At 20.9% G+C, this 20047-nt stretch overlaps 2 protein-coding genes across 4 annotated transcripts in view; both read left to right on the top strand.

The window, feature by feature from the left end:
• Window positions 1–3568, top strand: part of LOC122512999 (inositol-pentakisphosphate 2-kinase) — a 172679-nt gene extending 169111 nt beyond the window's left edge. The window contains exons 8-9 of the mRNA XM_043629225.1: window positions 2529–2800; window positions 2982–3568. Coding sequence (XP_043485160.1) covers window positions 2529–2800; window positions 2982–3207 — 498 coding nt within the window. The 3' untranslated portion in view covers window positions 3208–3568. The remainder of the gene's footprint in view (window positions 1–2528; window positions 2801–2981) is intronic.
• A 3929-nt stretch (window positions 3569–7497) lies between these two features.
• LOC122513003 (neurofibromin) overlaps window positions 7498–20047 on the top strand; it is an 80584-nt gene continuing 68034 nt past the window's right edge. For all 3 annotated transcript variants that reach the window (XM_043629227.1, XM_043629228.1, XM_043629229.1), the window contains exons 1-3: window positions 7498–7686; window positions 14324–14651; window positions 14735–14953. In XM_043629227.1, the coding sequence (XP_043485162.1) occupies window positions 7627–7686; window positions 14324–14651; window positions 14735–14953 (607 nt within the window). In that variant the 5' untranslated portion in view covers window positions 7498–7626. The remainder of the gene's footprint in view (window positions 7687–14323; window positions 14652–14734; window positions 14954–20047) is intronic.

Genomic DNA, 20047 nt, shown 5'->3' on the forward strand with positions numbered 1-20047 from the left:
ATTACGAAATTTTTAAACAACTGTGATTAAGAAATAGAAAATTTATTTATTTTGCATTATTTTTCTTTATGAATCACAATTTTTTAAACAAAATTATTACCTATTTTGTTTTAGAAAAAGCAGAAAAATATTTGCAAAATTCCTATTTTTTTTAATCTTATTTTTGGAACCGGATTTTCCACAGGAATATTAAGACATTCAAAAATTTCGAATTCAAACCTTTTTTAAATTAAACAACTTATAAAAGTATATTTGTTATAAAATACGAAGATATCGATTGCTCCGAGTCGAAGACTCGGAGTGATCGATGTCTTCATGTTTTATAATAATTAAAGATGACCGAGAGATAAAATCATTATTTTACATTATAAGAATATTGTTACTGTAACTTCATCAAAATTATTTTCATCATTTTAATTCAATTATTATTTTCTATAATTTTAAATTATTTTTTATGAAAATAATTGGATTCCTGTGAAATTTTTACTATTTATGAAAATAATTAAATGTTTGCATACAATTTTATAAAAATTTTTTTTAAATAATTGAATTCATTTTGGGGGATTTTATTAAAATAGTAGATATTGAAAATAATTGAAATTAGAAAATTTTTTGAAAATAATTGAAAATTAGGACATTAATTTTTTTAAAATTTATGAAAATTATTGAACTTTGGAGAAGAATTTTGTTATTTATAAAGATTTTGAACATAGTTGAATTTTATTTATTTATTTTTTTAAATAATTGAATTTCTGCAATTATTTGTAAATTCTTCAAAATTGAATTTTTTTTTAGTGTTTTCAACAAAAATTTAAATTAGAAAATTTTTAAATTCTATTATTTTTAAAATTGATAATTTTATTTAAAAAAATGCAGTAAAAAGTTAGCAGCGCGCTTTAGCGCGCGAATTGTTGCTAGTTCACTACTTATTAAGTACATATATTATTAAATATTCTTGTTTATTATTATTCAAAAATTTTAATAACATTTTTCGCACAAATTTCATTATTCTCATAAATAATAAAATTCTATAGAGCAATTCAATTATTTTCACAACAATTTTAATAAAATTTCTCCAAAGAATACAATTATTTTCAAAATTTTTAATAAAATTCCTTCAAAAAATTTAATTATTTTAAAAAATTCAAATATAATTCTTCGAATTAAAATATTTCATTAATAAGACAATTCTACAAAGAAATTCAATTATTTTCATAAATAATAAAATGTTTCGGAGGAATTCAATTATTTTCAATAAAATTTCAATAAAATTTCTCGAAAGAATACAATTATTTTTTAAAATATTATTTAAATTCAATTATTTTCAACAATTCTTCGAAACAAATCAATTATTTTTAAAATTATAAAATTCTTGGCAAGAATTTAATTATTTTTGTAAATAATAAAATTCTTCTGAGAGATTCAATTAATTCCAATCACAATTGTAATTAAATTTCTAGGAAAAAATTCAATTATATTCAAGATAATTTTAATAAAATTTCTCTAACAGCAGGTTCAATTATTTTAAAAAATTGTAATAAAATTTCTCTAAATAATTCAATTGTTCTCAAAAGTTGTTAATCAAACTTTTTATAAATTTCAATTATTTTCAAAATTTTCAATTAAAATTATTTAAAAACATTACATTATTTTTACGAAATTTAATTAAATTAGTAAAAAAAATGTAATTATTTACAAAAACTCTAATAAAGTTGTTTAAAAGAATTCAATTATTTGAAAAAATGTTGATAAAATTCTTGAATTCAATTCAATTATTTTCAAATATTTTATAAATACTTTACAAGAATTCAATGATTTTCAGTATATCGACAATTTAATTATTTCTGAAAATAATTGAATTCTTGAATACAAATTTATTAAAACATTTTTAAATAATTAAATATTTGCGAAAAAATTTATTATTTCTACAAATAATTGAATGTTTGCAAATTTTTTAAAAATAAGTGAATTTTTGAGAAGAATTTGATTTTAAATTGTATTTAAAATAATTAAAATCCTGTGAAAAATTTACTATTTATTTATATTATTGAATTCTTTCGATGAATTTAAAAAAAATGTATAAAAATAATTTAATTTTCCCTGGAATTTAATTAAAATTGTATTTTGACGAGAATTTTTATAAAATTTTGAACTGTAATTGAATTTTTACCAAGAATTTTATTACTTTTGAAAGTAATTGAATTTCTGCAATCTAAACATTTAATTTTTTCCAGTACTTTTAATAAAAATGTCTGACTTTTCCTTGAATCCCCTGTCTCAGAATTTATGATTATTGTGGTTATAATAATAATAATCTATAATCCAATTCATATTTTATTTTTATGAAAAAAATTTGAATTATAAATTTTTAAATTCTATATTATTTAAAAAATTTAGAATTGTTGAGCTAGTAATCCAATAATTTTTTGAAGAATCGAGAGTTTATTATCAAACAAGAACAATACTTTTTTACAACTAATACACTACATATATAGATTTAATTTAATTACCATAAATTTATGTTGCAGAATTGTTCAATAAACGACGAATATGACTATTCCAAAAGAGATGCAAACGAAAAAGAGCTTCCAAATTCTAAAAAGAAATCAATTCTTCTTCTACGCCAAGAAAAAACTTGTGATCGAAATGAACGACAAACATTGGGAAAATTTACTGTCCAGAACAATAGATTATTAGATGAATTATCTGCTGAAAAAGAAATTGTTCTTCTTGAAAACTACTTACTTTTCTGTACAGCCAGGGATTGTTCCATTTTAATCGCTTTTCAAGAATTTCATTCGTAAGCCATACAATTAAGCTGTTAATAATTAAACTTTTTGCTTTTGCTAATTTTAAATTTAATCATAAATATTATTTTTTTAAAAAATTTAATTAAATTAAATTTAAAAAATTAGAAATCTTTTAAACAACAAAATTTTAGTTAAGTGTTGTTTACACTTTAATAATTTTTAAATTTCTAGGAATGAATGCAATAACACTCATGATGACTACACGATTCAAATATCGGAGGAATTAAAATTTTTGACAAGCGTTCGAATTTCGGATTTGGATCCAAAAAGTGTTCATTCTGTTGAGAAACATCGTCATCGCGATGTACAAACCTTACAATCTGTGATTTCCATAATTGAAGAAGAACTTGTTCTTGAAAGTCAAGTTCAGTCTGTGAATTCAATTGAAAGGCATTAAATATAGTGCAAAAACTATTGTGATAAACAATGATGAAGACTGAAAATTAATTGCGAAAAGATTCCCAATTTCTTTGTATGTTATAATTAGATAATTATATTATGTATATATATTTTAAACAATTCTAGTCTCCTTGATTTTTGTAATTGGCTTAAAAATAGATTCTGTGCATGCGTTTAACGATGATTTTTTTAAAAGTGAAAACTTATTTTATCAGTATAAATTTTAAACTATTTAATTTCATTCAAATTTTATTTTCGACTATTCTTTGTTCTTAGTAATATCAAGATTATGTATTTTTTCATTATTTTAAAAATAATTAAAACTAATGAATAAATAAAAAAAAATTTTATAATTTTAATACATTTGAATTATTAATGTTAATTATTTTACATAATTATCATTGCTGGTAATATTGATATTAAGTAGAGCTGTGCAAAATAATTCGAACCGAACTGTTCGAATTTTTTAGCCTAGTTCGAATGTCGAATATTCGACATTTCAGCGCCCCAAAACCGAACTAAACTCGGTTCGGTTCGAATTTTGCACAGCTCTAATATTAAGAGAAACTCAATATAAAAATCCAATCGATTTTGACATCCCGTTAAATCTTTTTAACGGGACTTTCTGGTCAAAGACTTCAAAAAAATCGATTTTTCTTTTTTTGCTTTAAAATGTTCATTAGTATCATAAAATTACTGTTCCAAAACATTTATGAAGAAATATGAAAAAGAAAAAAAGTTATATTAATTTTTATGACTCAGTCTTAATTCACTTCAATACATTACATCTTTTTTTCGATTTTCTTAGAAAATGTATATAAAAAATTGTGAAACATTATGAAGCTAGCTTTAGGGATGAATTTTTTTTTAAATTATAGGTCTCACGTGCGTACATAAAATAAAAGTACTTTGAGATAAATTAATAAAGTTTAAAATAATTGCAAAAAAACAATTTTCGACCATAACATTAAAAAAGTTAGGACAAATAACTTGGCAGCGGTTTAATTTATGTAAAATAGGTTTCCCAAAGATTGTCTCTCCGAAAAAATGTATCTTTAGGATTTAAAAATTCTTTTAAATCTCTTCTTGTAATATGTAACAATATCCAGAAGGAATTTTTTTTTTAAACGAAAATTATTCAAAAACATTAATAACTTCATTTTTAAATAAATATTTAATCATTATTTTTTTTTCATAGAAATTAAGATTTTCAAAAATTTGAAATTTAATAACATTTAAGAATATATATTATAAAACATGAAGAAAGCGATTACTCCGAGTCTTCGACTCGGAGTAATTAAAACTTGCTACTTTGTTACTGTAAATTCTTCAAAAATTATTTTCATTATTTCGATTATTCATTTCTAGAATTTTCAACTAAAATTTCCCTTGAAGTCAATTGTTTTAAAATAATTTCTGAAAAAGTTCTTTCTAAATTTTCAAATCCATTTGTTTAGGTACAATTTAATTTTACGAAATTTCGATTATTCCCTAAATTCTTCAATTAAATGCATATTAGAAAATTCATTTTTTAATAAAGTATTACAAAATTCTACGAGAATTAAATTATTTAAATACAGAAGTAAATAATTTATTGATTGTTTCTCAAAATTGAATCCTCATAAATAATTTTATCAACAAATTTTTAAATTGAATTCTTTTGTCGAATTTTACTAAAACTTGCATGAAAATAATTTTTTCTTCCAAGGAATTCAATTAAAATTGTATGAAAAATAATTGAAATTCTGCTATGAGTTTTATTATTAGTAAAAATAATTGAATCCTTAAGAAGAATTTTATTACTCTTGAAAATATTTGAATTTTTGCAATAATTTGTAACTTCTCTAAAATTAAATTTTTTTTCTAATGTTTTTAACTAAAATTCATTTTAAAAATCCATTATTTTTAATAATTTTTGAAAAAGTTCTTTGAGAATTTTCAAATTCATTTGTTTACAATTCAATTTTACAAAATTTCAATTATTCGGAAATTCTTCAATTAAATAATATATTTAAAAATAAAAACTTGAAATAATTTTTTTTTAAAATTTAATTAAACTTTTTTAAAAGAATTAATTATACAGAATTGTTTGTTAAAGAAATTCAGAATTTCAATGATTTTAATTTGAAACCTTTTCAATATTCAATTATTTCTAAAAATCCACGCACTGTTATGCTTTCAATATTCAATTATAATCTAATATTTTAATTGAAATGCATTAGTTAAATCAATTTTTCTTAGAAAATTCTACGAGAATTCAATTATTTAACTACAAAAATAAATATTTTATTAAATATTTGAATATTTCTTGAAATTGAATTTTCATAAAGAATTTTATCAACAAATTTTTAAATAATTGAATTCTCTTGACAAATTTTAATAACATTTTTAAGAACAATTTTATTTTTCGAGAAATTTGATGTAAATTATATTAAAAATAATTGAATTTTTGAGAAAAATTTTATTATTTATGAAGATAATTGAAATTTTGACGATAATTTTTGTAAATTTTTAAAAATAATTGAATTTTTGTTAATAATTATATATTACTTTTGAAAATAATTGAATTCTAGAGACGAATTGTATTAAAATTTCTTTTTAAATAATTCAATTTTTTTGTGAAATTTTATTGAAATAGTTGACATTGAAAATAATTGAATTTTGACAAATTTTTGCAATTAATGAAATTTCTACGAAGAATTTTATTGAAATTATTTTGAAAAAAATTGAATTGTTACAAAGAATTTTATTAAAATTTTTGAAACTAATTGAATTCTATGAAGAAATTTTATTAAAAATGTGTTTTTAAAATAATACTTAAATCTTAATAAACAAAAATATAGCAAAGGTTTTTAAAATAATTGAATTTCTTTGATAAAATTTAATAAAATTTTTATGAATAATTACATTTTTCGAGGAATTACATTAAAATTGTATTAAAAATTTATTTGTGATACTTATTATTTATTTATGATATCTAATAATTGAATAATAATTTATGAAAATAATTTGTAAATAATTGAATTGCTGTGAAGAATTTTACTACTTTTGAAAATAATTGAATTTCTGCAAACATTTGAAATTGACTCAAAATTCAATTTGTTTTAGTGTTTTTAATTAAAATTCTTCTATAAATCTATTATTTTTAATAATCAATTAAATAAATATTACAAAATTTAACTAATTTTAGAAGAATTTTCGTTATTAAAATTTTTCTAAAATCTAGGTTTTTTAAAATTTCTAATCCTTATACGATTAATTGTTCAGAGTCATGAAATAAGTGTATAAAAAATCGGCAGTGAAAATTAATTAAAATTACGAGTTTTTATTTTTCGAAAATTTTGATATATATATATTTAGAAAATTATTAAGTAATTAAATTTTTTTAAACTTTTTTCTTTTTCGTTTTTCTTCAACTTTTAAGTAATGTAAAAAAATTGTTTTTTAAAGTATTTAATTTATTAAAAAAAATTATTTTTTTTAAACAAATTAATTTTTGTTAATTTTGGCGTGATTAATTTTAATTTATTATTTATTTATTTATAGTACCTGATAATTATACAGAAAGTTTTTTAAAATCAGGTTATTATACAAAAATAAAAAATACGTGTTTTATATTTTTCCATAAAGAACGAGAAAAAATATATTTAACCGATTTAAAAATGTCATAGAAAAATTTCACATGGAATTGCCCATATTTTAAATAAAATTTGTTTAATCTAAATAAATATTCATTTAGGTTTAATAAATTTTGTTTTTGAGGAAAGAATTTGGTCAACTATACAGCATAAATTTTTAGTCAAACGAAACAAATGTTTGGTAATTTTTTGATTGATTCAAACAAATTTGTTTATAAAAAGATATTTGAAATAATTATAATATTTATACCTATGTAAACTGAAAGGTTTTTAATTTGTCAATATTTTTGAATTTAATTTTGATCAAGAAAAAAAGGAAGGATACAAATATTGGAACGTTCATTGAACAGAAGACTGAGAATAATTTGAGACTCCACTCCTATTGACTCCTATCCACTTGATTCCATTGAAGGAATGCCTGATCTGCCTATTATTGACCGAAGGGACCGAATTGCTCTTATGAATGGCGCGATCGCCTGGTGGGGAAAATGAACTCTGCTTCCCCTAAAGCTGCTTTTGTATTGGTGCTTTTCAAGGCAGTGACTACGGAAACTCATTCATAATTCCCATCCAACCAATCCCATTCTCCCTCGTCCTCCAATCGTAATCACGTTTTAACCGCCCAATTACAATTCACGCTTGCCAGTGCAAGTTCGTAAATGGCGACGTCTTGATTGCGGGCAACAGTGCTCGGCCAAAAAAGATTGTAAACAAGTGTAAAAACTGAAAAAAATTGTTATGACGTCCCGTCAATGAAGCTCTAGTGAAAAACGGCCGCGATGGGGACGCAAAAGCCGGGGGAGTGGGCGAATGCGCTCATCGCGCGATTCGAGGATCAGGTACATTATTCAACTATACCATCTCCTGTCGTTGATTTTCATTTCATTCTGTTTCCTCCAAATTTACATTCCCCGCATTTATTTCATTTTTCCACTCGAGCACACAAAAAAACGAGTCTTTCTGTCTAAAAAAACTATTATATTTATTTTGAGGTTAGAACACCCCTGCTCCTTTCACTATGGGGAAATTTTTAACTTCAACAAAAATACTTTATTATTTTCTATTTGGTTTACAATTTACATTACCAAATTTTGACATTTAAATGTTAAAGTTAAAAATTTATTCACATAGACGGTAAAGTGAAAAAAGTGTTTTCGAGGACTTGTTGAAAATCGAAGTTTTTGTCAAAAATAATATTTATGTTATGAAAGTTCTTGAAATAGTTTTAATGTATTTTCACACAACTTGTTTAAAGAAATTCTAAAAGAAAAATGAATAAATAAACGTAGAAGTTTACATTAAGATAATTGTCGATCTTAATTGCATTTCACATTGAATTATTGTCGTACTTGTGTGTTTAGAAGATTCATTCATAGAAATTGTTGAAGCCTCTCCTCTTCCCCTTCCTCGGTGATTTGACCTTCTGTTTCTCAGCTTTTTCCCCTCTATCCCTGCTTCCGGGTTGTAGTCCAATCGCCGTTGATGTTTCCGAATTCTCCTGCCCCACTTCTATCGTTTTACAACTGCATGAATGAAAATACATATGATATGTAAAATAAGGTTGACACACGGTAAACAAACACAAATCGACGATTAATTGCATCTCAAGGAGTAAATTCAATCAACTCAATTGATTGCAGGTTGGCAAAGGGAAGAAATTATCTATTTTCATTTAAGGAAATTAGGGGTGTGGTCTTTAAATACTTCCTCTAGTTTCTACTGTAATTGTAAATGATAAATGTTGTACACAGTAAAATAACCAGACAAGATTATTCAGGGTTGCCACAGGTCAGGGAAATCAGGGAAAAATCGGGGATTTTTATTAAAAGTACTGGAGAAAATTAAATTTCTTAAATTTACTGTATAACAATAGAATTTGCATAAATTTTTTCAAAAAAAATGAAATGTTTTAAAATTTGGCATTAAATTCATCTTCGAAGTAATTCAATTATTTTCATAAATTTTAAATCTATTTTCAGGGATTTAATTCTTTTCATAAATAATAAAATCATTCGGAGGAAGTCAATTATTTTTATAAATTAATAACAATATTCATCACAAGAATTCAATTATTTTCCAAAGTATTTAAAATTAAAATATTTTCAAAAATTTTTTCTTAATTCAATAATTTGTATAATCTATTATTTTAATAAAATTTCCCAAAAGAATTAAATTATTTAAAGACAATTTTGACAAAGTTCTACACGAATATTTAATTATTTTCTATAAAAGAATGAAAATTTCACAGGAATTAATTTGATTATTAAAAATAGAATTTGCATAATTTTTTTCGAAAAAAAATCAATTGTTTAAAAGTTTTTAATAAAATTCTTCGTAATAATTTAATTATTTTCATAAATAATGAAACTCATTGCAGAATTTCAATTATTTTTAATACAGTTTTAATCGAATTCCTCGAAAAATGTAATTATTCTTAAAAATGATATTAAAATTCGTCGAAAGAATTCAATTATTTAAAAATTTGTTTATAAAATTTTTTATGAGAATTCAATTTTAACAAATATTCAATTATTCAATAAATTATCTTTGTATTTTTTGTATTCAATTTATTAATTATCTTTGTATTTAAATAATTGAATTCGAGTAGAATTTTTTAATTTCTAATAAAGATTGATTTAAAAATTAATTTCAATTAAAGTTTGAGATAATAATTGAATTTTGGAGAAGTTACTAATAATTGCAATTTTTAGAAATAATTGAATTTTGTAAAGGTTTCAAATTAAAATCTTTAAAAATCTGAATTGATAATCTTTAATTGAATTTATTTAAAATGATTTAAAGTTTTTATTATAATGTAGATATATTTAATTGAAGAATTTCCGAGTAATCGAAGTTTTGTAAAATTGAATTGTAAACAAATGAATTTGAAACTTCTCAAAACAACTTTATCAAAAATTATTAAAAATAATTGATTTAAAGAAGAATTTTATTTAAAATTTTTAGAAAATAATCATTGAATTGAAATGATGAAATAAGTTAAGAAGAAGCTACAGTAACAATATTCTTATATTATAATATAAAATAATAGATTCTGCCAACTGTTAACTCTGCCACTGTTAATTATTATAAGTTATTGAATTGAATTGAATTACTTTTAAAAATGTTAATAAAATTCTTGGCAAAATTTCAATTATTTTCAAAAATTTTCCTCAATTCAAGGATTTTTAATATTTACTATTTTAATAAAATTTTACAAAAGAATTCAATTATTTAAAAAAAATTTAATAAAATTCTACGCAAATCTTTAATTATTTCAATATAAAATAAATAAATTTTCACAGGAATTTAATTATTTACAAATTTTTTTTATAAATTTCATCGCAATCATTCAATTATTTTCATAAATAATAAAATTTTTACATGAATTCAATTATTTTCGTAAAAAATAAAGTTCTTTTTAGGAATTCATTTATTTTCATAAATAATAAAACTCATTGCAGAATTTCAATTATTTTTAATACAATTTTAATCGAATTTCTCAAAAAATATAATTATTCTTAAAAATTTGATTAAAATTCGTCAAAAAAATTTTCTAATGAATATTGTTTTAAAAATTAATTTCACTTAAAATTTTAGATTATAATTGAATATTGAAAGCATTATAGAGTAGATTTTTAGAAATAATTGAATTTGCAAATGCGGTTTCAAATTAAAATCTTTGAAAATTTGGAGTTTTCAATATTTTTAACTATCAATTCTGTTGAATTAATTTTTTTTTGAGAAAGTTTAATTGTGGATTTTTTTAAAATTATTTGAATAAATTCAATTATTTTCAAAAATCTTAATAAATCCTTCGAAACAATTCAATTATTTTTATAAATGGCAAAATTCTTCGCAAGAATTCAATTTTTTTTATAAATAGTAAAATTCTTTGCAGGAATTCAATTATTTTCAAAGCATATTTAATTGAATTTCTCGTAAGAATTCAAATATTTCCATAAAATTCAATTATTTCCTAAAATTTTAAATAATTTCTTTGAAACAATTCAACAATTTTTATAAATATTAAATACTAAATAAATTTTTAAAATTTACAATAAGAAAAGAGTTTCAATAAAATTTAAAATTTTATAAAATTAAATTGAAAATAATTGATTTTTTCCAAAGTGTTTTGTAAAAAATTTTGAAAATAAACTTTAAAAGAATTTTAATTGTAAATTTTGAAAATAATTGATTTCTCAAAAATTTTAATTAAAAATCTTCAAGTGTAAATTTAAAAATGGTAACTAATGAAAATTAGCTTAAAAAAAATTATATTAAAATATTTTTTGAAACAAATAATTCTTAGAATTTTTCGCATTCTAATTTTTTAAAATTCAATTATTTTCAATATTTTCAATTACAAATTTCAAAAAATTCAAATACATACAAAAAATAATAACATTAAAATTTTTTACAATTACTTTTAACATTTTAACAAGATATGACTTTTTTTGATTTATTAAAATTTTGAAGAAATCGCGTTTATAGGTAATAATTAAAATTCTTTAAAAATTCAATTATTTTTTGAATAGAATTTACCAAATTGCAATTGTTTGGAAATTTTTCAATTCTATATAATTGAAAAACTATTATCTTTCATAAATTATTTTAAAAATATTTTTGAAAAATTAATTTTAAGAATTTCTTTATTATAATTTTTCGAAAATTAATTAATAACTTAAAAAACATGAGACAGTTAAAATCCATTATAAAGAACTGAATTTTTGTATTTAAATAATAAATCTGTTTATATTGTAGCCTTAAGGTCACAATATAAACAGATTTATTTCACAAAAATTAAGGTCCTGAAAACATTCTAAGTTGTATTTAAATAATTGAATTCTGTAAGAACTTTCGGAAAATTATTAAAAATAATTGATTTCGAGAAGAAGTTTGATTAAAAAATTGTAGAAATTAATTGAGTTTTAAGAGAATTAAAGTTGTAATTTTTAGAACTTATTAAATTTCAGAAGGTTTTAAATAGAAATTTTTTAAATTTTATTCCCGTATAAAAACAAACAAGAAGTATTTAAATATTTATTTAACGAAATTATTCAAGTTTTACATAATTAAATTTAGAAATGAGTGAAAGATCAGAAGAATAGAAAATAAATTTTTGTGACGACACTGAATTAAATAAACGACTTTTTCGACTTTTTTTCTATTTTAAATCGACTAAAGCGACTTTTTTGCACCTTAAAGTCGATCCGAGGCCTGAAATTTGAAAGTAATTTTTTTGAAAAAGTTTAATTGAATTTTTTTTATTTTATTTGAACTGTTTGAAGTTTTTATTTTGTAACATATGAAGAATTTACGAATAATTGAAATTTCGAAAAATTGAATATTGTAAATAAATGGATTTGAAAGAATTTTAGTTCAAAATTCTTGAAAATAATAATTGAGGCCTTGGATCCAATAACTCGCCCGACGCTCGGAGGAACGCGCAACTGCCAGTCAGTGAGCAGTGAGCGCCTCTGGGCCATTCACTGCTACCCGACTGGTATTGGCGCGTGCCTTCGAGCGTCGGGCGAGTTATTGGATCCAAGGCCTCAATTGAATTGATAATGGGTCAGAATTCGTGAAATTTTCACAGAAAATAAAAAGTATTTTTTTTAAATCGAAATGTTGAAAAAACATTTCTATTTGGCCTTAAAAATGTGTCCACCAAAAAACAGAAAAAAAATTATTTTTTATAAAAGTTATTGCAAAATTAATTTTTTTGCAACTTTTTAAACAAAATTTTATTTCTCGTAAATGAATGAACCGATTTAAATGAACCAAGCGGGAATATAAAGGGGATAAAATATACTTTCGTTTAGAATTAGAAAATTTTTAAAAAGTTTATTTTTTAATATGTATTTAATAAATTTTTTATAAACAATTAATTTTTTTTAATGTTCTACGCCTTTTAAAAATTTGAAAAAAATATTAACATACACTTAAAACTATAAGAAATCAAAATCCGTTGAGAAAATTTTGGAGCGACAATTATTTTAAAAGTTATAATGAAAATTACATTGAACGGAGATGCGATTTTGATGATTTTCAGAATTAAAACATTATTTTTAACTACACTGTCAAATTAACATTTTTATTCAAATATATAACCATAAAAACTGATAAAAATGATCAAAAAACAAAGTTCAGCGTTGATGCACAACACCGCGCCAATATAATTTTCATTATAACTTTTAAAATAATTGTCGCTCCAAAATTTTCTCAGCGGTTTTTGATTTCTTATAGTTTTAAGTGTATGTTAATATTTTTTTCAAATTTTTAAAAGGCGCAGAACATTAAAAAAAATTAATTGTTTATAAAAAATTTATTAAATAATTATTAAAAAATAAACTTTTTAAAAATTTTCTAATTCTAAACGAAAGTATATTTTATCCCCTTTATATTCCCGCTTGGTTCATTTAAATCGGTTCATTCATTTAGGAGAAATCAAATTTTGTTTAAAAAGTTGCAAAAAAATTAATTTTGCAATAACTTTTATAAAAAATAACTTTTTTTTCTGTTTTTTGGTGGAGACATTCTTAAGGGGACCCGCAGCCGAAATTTCAACTATAACAGAATATAATTGAAAAAATTTTGTATATTTTTTTTCTGACACTATTTTGATTCAGAAATAAGGTGAAAAAATCAAAAAAAAATTTCATGATTTTTTCGGAAATTAAAAAATTTTTTTTTTGTAACTTTTCACAAAATTAAAATTTCACAAAATCCATGCCCTTAAATATAAAATGGAGTGTAAGAAACTCATTAAAACAAAAACCATGAAAAAATAATAAAATTTGTGAAAGAAGAAGGATTTTTTTGTAAATTTATGGTTTATAATGTTATATCATAAACTTATAAAAAATGCTTCTTCTTTCACAAATTTTATTATTTTTTCATGGTTTTTGTTTTAATGAGTTTCTTACACTCCATTTTATAATTAAGGGCGTGGATTTTGTAAAATTTTAATTTTGTCAAAAGTTACACAAAAAAATTTTTAAAAAAAATTTTTAAATTTCCGAAAAAATCATGAAAATTTTTTTTGTTTTTTTCACCTTATTTCTGAATCAAAATAGTGTCAGGAAAAAAATATAAAAAATTTTCCCAATTATATTCTATTATAGTTAAAATTTCGGGTGCGGGTCCCCTTAAGGCCGAATACAAATGTTTTTTCAACATTTCGATTTAAAAAAAAATACTTTTTATTTTCTGTGATAACTTCACGAATTCTGACCCTAATGATTTCATTATTCGGTCATCTGTAATTATTATAAAACACGAAGAAATCGATGACTTAATGAGTTATTGATATCTTCATGTTTTATAGTTATGAGAAATTGAATTTCTAGTTTGAAGTAAAATGATCTCTTATTTGGCTTGGACTGCTTATATTTTTGTCAGTAATTGGTCCGTTAATATTTTTCACTGTTGTAACTTGAGAAATTGATTGTTATTAATATTGAATAATTTTTGCAGCTGCCTTGTCGGACTGGTCATCAAACTACACACTCCCGGCTGAATGAGGAGAAGAACAAGAAATGTTTGATAAAAATTTCTCGATATCGTTTCTCCCTAGTGATATCTGGCCTTACAAAGATGCTGCAACGCGTCAACGAAATGGTACCATCGACAGGAGGACAACGCTCTTTCAATGCTACAGACCAAGAACGAAATTGCTACGAATCGATTATTATAGTATTAGATACTCTAGAGCGATGCCTCGCTAATCAACCTAAAGACACTACAAAATATGACGAGGCTATGAACGTTAAGAAAACACTTAAGGAAATTTGCCAGTTTATCGGTAAGTGACAACATCTTGTTATGAATAACATAATTATTGCTTTAAACATTGCTTTTAATTTGAGAATAATTTCGTATTTGCAGATATTCCAAACGACAGTCCTCAAAATGCTCATTTAAAAAATCTGGCAAGTAAAGTTCTTTTTGCTCTGAGCTTAAATTTTTTTAACGCTGTCTTTAACAGAATATCTGCTCGACTTCAAGAACTTTCCGTTAGCAATGAAGAGAATCCTGATTACAGTGACATCGAACTTATCCAACATATTAACGTCGACGTTCATAGGCTTGCAAAACTTTTAAATGGTTCGCTTTCTACTCATTATAATTATTTTAGACTAGATTTCAATATTTGCAAAATTTTTTTATGCATTCAAAGAAAAAAGGAAAGGTAGGGTTAGTGTATTAGTTTCTGCGGCAAAAAAAGCCCAAATATCTTCTGCATAAAGAAAGAAGTTTATATTAAATTCAAAATTTATTAAACTAATTGTTTGTGTTCTTAAGAAAATTTTACAAAAATGATTTCCCCATAAAAATACAGATACAGCATTTAAACAACAGGGTTGCCACAGGTCAGGGAAATCAGGGAATTCAGGGAAAAGTCAGGGATTTTTATTAAAAGTACTGGAAAAAATTTAATTTTTAGAATTCATAAGTAAATTCTTAATTTTTAGTGTCTTTCTTGTTTCCCTCATAAACTATGAAATTACCACGAATTCTAATACAAAACCTTCAAAAAATTTTCTATTTCTGACCAGAATGAATTTTTTAATATTATTAAATTATTTCAAAAGATTTAAGGCAATTATCTTGATAAATAACAAAATTCTCCACAAAAATTTAATTATTTTGAGAAATTTTAATAAAATTATTTTCCAAAACTCAATTATTTTGATAAATAGCAAAATTCATCACAAGAATTCAGTTCTTTTGATAAGTATTAAAATAGTTTGCAGAAATTAAATTATTTTCAAAATTTGTTTTAAATTATCGTCAAGATTTAAATTACCTTTATAAATAGATAGCAAAATTCTTCTAAAGAATTAAATTATTGTCTAAAATTTAAAAAAAAAAATTTGGCAAAATTTCAATTATTTAAACAAAATTTAATAAAATTCTTCGCATGAATTCAATTATTTTCATAAATTATTATTTAAATTCTTTACAGAAATTTAATTATTTTCAAAATTTTAATAAAATTCTTCAAAAAGTTTTTAATTGATTGAATAAATTATTTATTTTTGTATTTAAATAATTGAATAGTAGAATTTTCTAATAAATATTTATTTAAAAATGAATTTTGGTTAAAATAAATAATTAATAAATAATTAATAATAATAAATAATTTAATATTAAAGGCATTATAGCGTGAATTTTTTTTCAAAATAATTGAATTTTGAAAAGGTTTCAAAATTCAAATCTTTGAAAATCTAAATTTTTCGTATTTTTTAACTAATAATTGATTTAAAGAAGAATTTTAGTTAAAAATTTCTGAAAAATAATAATTGAATTTAAATGATGAAAATAATTTCGAATAAGTTAAATTAATAATATTCTTATAATATAAAATAATGATTTTATCACTCGTTCACCTTTAATTATTTTAAAACATGAAAAAAGCGTTTACTCCGAGTCGAAGACTCGTATAGTAATTGAATTCTTCATGTTTATAATATTATTCTTATAAGTTATTGAATTTCAAAAGGTTCGAATTTGAAATTTTTGAAAATCTTAATGGAAAAATAATAATGATAAAATATTTATTTAAAAAAGAAGTTATCGATGTTCTTCGCAGAAATTAAATTATTTTCAAAAAATTTAATAAAATTCTTCGAAAGAATTCAATTATTTTCATAAATAATAAAATTCTTCGAAAGAATTCAATTTAATTATTTTTATAAACAATAAAATTCATCTCAGAATATCAAATAATTTTAATCGAATTGTTCGAAAAATTTAATTATTCTTAAAAATTTTATTAAAATTCGTCGAAATAATTCTAATATTTAAAAAATTGTTGATAAAATTCTTTATGAGAGTTCAATTATGAGAATTATTTAATCAATTATTCAATAAATTATTTATTTTTGATTTTAAATAATTAAATTCTTGTAGAATTTAAAAAAAAAATGATTTAAAAATGAATTTTTGTTAAAATTGTAGAAAATAATTGAATATTGAAATTATTTTTATAAATAATTGAAATTTGAAAAGGTTTTATTAAAATTCATCAAAGAAATTGAATTATTTTAAAAAGCCTTCCTATAATTTATTTTTTAGAATTTAAGTATTATTGTCAATACATTTTTAATTAAATTTCTTGAAAGAATTCAATTATTTTCGAGAGCAATTAAATTCTTCGCAGAAATTCAATTACGGTTAAAAGTTTAAAAAAATTCTCTTCAAAATTTCATTTATCTTTATAAATAAGAAAATTTTTCAATTATTTTAAAAAACTTTTCTAATTTTTTACAGAAATTAAATTATTTTTAATACAATTTTAATCTAATTTCTCGAAAAATGAAATTATTCTTAAAAATTTTATTAAAATTTGTCAAGAGAATTCAATTATTTAAAAATTTTTTTGATAAAATTCTTTATGAGAGTTGAATTTTAAAAAACATTCAATTCCTCAATAAATTATTTATTTTTGTATTTAAATAATTTAATTCTCGTTGAATGTTCTAATAAAAATTGATTTAAATATGAATTTTAGTTAAAAATTTTAGATAATAATTGAATATTAAACTCTCTAAATTTGAGTTAGTAAAAATTTTTCTAATTTGAATTAGTGACTGACTTTTTGCTTTTGAAATTTGAATTAGCAGATTTTACTAATAAATAGTCGTTTCTACCAATTTAATAGTAAAATTTACTAACTCAAAAGCAAAAAGTCAGACACTAATTCCAATTAATAAACATTTTTATACAAATTCAAATTTATAGAGAAAGTATTATAGCTTGAATTTTTAGAAATAATTGAATTTTGAAAAGGTTTCAAATTATAATCTTTGAATGTTTGAATTTTTCATACTTTTAACTGAAAATTGTGTAGATTTAATTTTTTTTTAAATGTTTAATTAAATTTTTTTAAGTTATTTGAAGTTTTTATTTTCTAATATATTTGATTGAAGAATTTCTGGATAATCGATGAAATTTCGTAAAATTGAATTGCAAACAAAAGGATTTGATAATTTTTTAAAAAAATTTCAAAAATTATTAAAAATTAACTATATTAATTTGAATGTTCTTTCATTCTTTCATTCACTTTTTCTGTCCCTCACACTCTGAAGTTATCTTTTGTTTATACGTTTGTTTTTTGTTAACTTTAGATAGAAAATAGAAATCATCAGAATTTTTTTTACTTCTTTTCATTAAAAGACTAAAATTTTGTTAAATATTATGTTTTGTAAAATTAAAATTATTTTTGTTTTTTACTTCTAAAAAAATTAGAAAATTATTAAACAACTGTGATTAGGAAATAGAAAATTTATTTATTTTCCATTATTTTCTTTTTGAATCACAAATTTTTTTAAGAATATTATTATTTTGTTTTAGAAAAAGAAGAAAAATATTTGCACAATTTATATTTTAATCTTATTTTTGGAACAGGATTTTCCACTGAAATTAAGACATTCAAAAATTCAAACCTTTTTTAAATTAAACAACTTATAAAAGTATTGTTTATAAAACTTGAAAATAGCGATTGCTCCGAGTCGAAGACTCGGTGTAATCGATTTCTTCATGTTTTTTAAGAAATTAAAGATGACCGAGAGATAAAATCATTATTTTACATTATAAGAATATTGTTACTGTAACTTCATCAAAATTATTTTCATCATTTTAATTCAATTATTATTTTCTAGAATTTTAAATTATTTTTTATGAAAATAATAATTGAATTCCTTAAAAAATTTTATTATTTATGAAAAAAATTGAATTCTTTGTGAAATTTTAATTATTTTATGAATATAATTAAATGTTTGCACAGAATTTCAATAACATTTTTTATAATTGAATTCTTTTGAAAAATTTTAGTAGATATTATAAAAATCATTGAATTGAGGAAAATTTTTGAAAATAATTGAAATTTTTCCGAGAATTTTTTCAAAATTTTTTAAAATAATTGAATTGATTCGAAGAATTTTATCAAACTTTTTTAAAATAATTGAATTTTTGCAACGAATTTTATTAAAATTTTCAAAAATAATTGAATTCTTATGAAGAACTTTTATTAATTTTTTTGTTAAATAATTGTATTATTGCGAAAAAATTTATAAAACATTTGCAAATGATTGAATTCTTGCAAAGAATTTTATCAAAAAATTTGATACTAATTGAATATCTTCGAAGAATTGTATTGTTTATGAAAATAATTGAATTTAGGAAGAATTTTATTAAAATTGTATATAATCTTAATTAAATTCTTTTGAAGAATTTCTTTAAGTTTCTTTAAAATAATGGACTTTCTTTAATCATTTTAATTACAAGTTTTCAAAGTAATCGAATTTTTTAATAATTGTATTGAAAATAATTAAATACCTGAGAAGAATTTTATTATTTATGAAAAATACTTTAATTCTTGCGATGAATTTTAATAATATATTTCTTTTTAAATAATTCAATTCTTTTGTGAATTTTTATTGAAATAGTAGATATTAAAAATAATTGAATTTTGATATTATTGAAATTAATTTAATTCTACGAAGAATTTAATTCAAATTATTTTAAAAAAAAATCGAATTGTTAAAAATTATTTCATTAAAATCTTTGAAAATTAATTTTAATAAAAATTTTAAGATTGTCATTAAAATAAAAAATAATTGGGATTTTTACGAGAATTTTTTTCAAGATTTGAACATAGTTGAATTTAATAAAAAGAATTTGATTTTTTTTAAAGAATTTTTGCAATTATTTTTAAATTCTACAAAATTGAATTTTTTTAGTATTTTCAACAAAAATTTAAATTAGAAAATTTTCAAATTTTATTATTTTTAAAATTGCTAATTTTATTTTAAAAAGGTAGTAAGAAGTTAGCCGCGCGATTTGTTGCTAGTAATTCATTTAAAGAAGAATTTTAGTTTAAAAATTCCGGAAAACAATAATAATTTAATTGAAGTGATAAAAGTAATTTTGAATAAGTTGCAGTAACAATATTCTTATAATATAAATTAATGATTTTGTCAGTCGGTAATTTTTAATTATTTATAAAACATGAAGATATAGTTGTTTTAGATATAGTTGTTTAATTTCAAAAAAGTTTGAATTTGAAATTTTTGAAAATCTTATGGAAAAATTATAATGACTAATTATTTAATTTTGTAAAATATAAATGTAGTTTTAAAAACCTGGAAAACCTGGAATAGTCAGGGAATTTGAAATGAGCAAAAGCGTGGCAAC

This window comes from Leptopilina heterotoma, unplaced genomic scaffold (assembly GCF_015476425.1).
Source record: "Leptopilina heterotoma isolate Lh14 unplaced genomic scaffold, ASM1547642v1 Lhet_130, whole genome shotgun sequence".
Classification (NCBI taxonomy): Eukaryota; Metazoa; Arthropoda; class Insecta; order Hymenoptera; family Figitidae; genus Leptopilina; species Leptopilina heterotoma.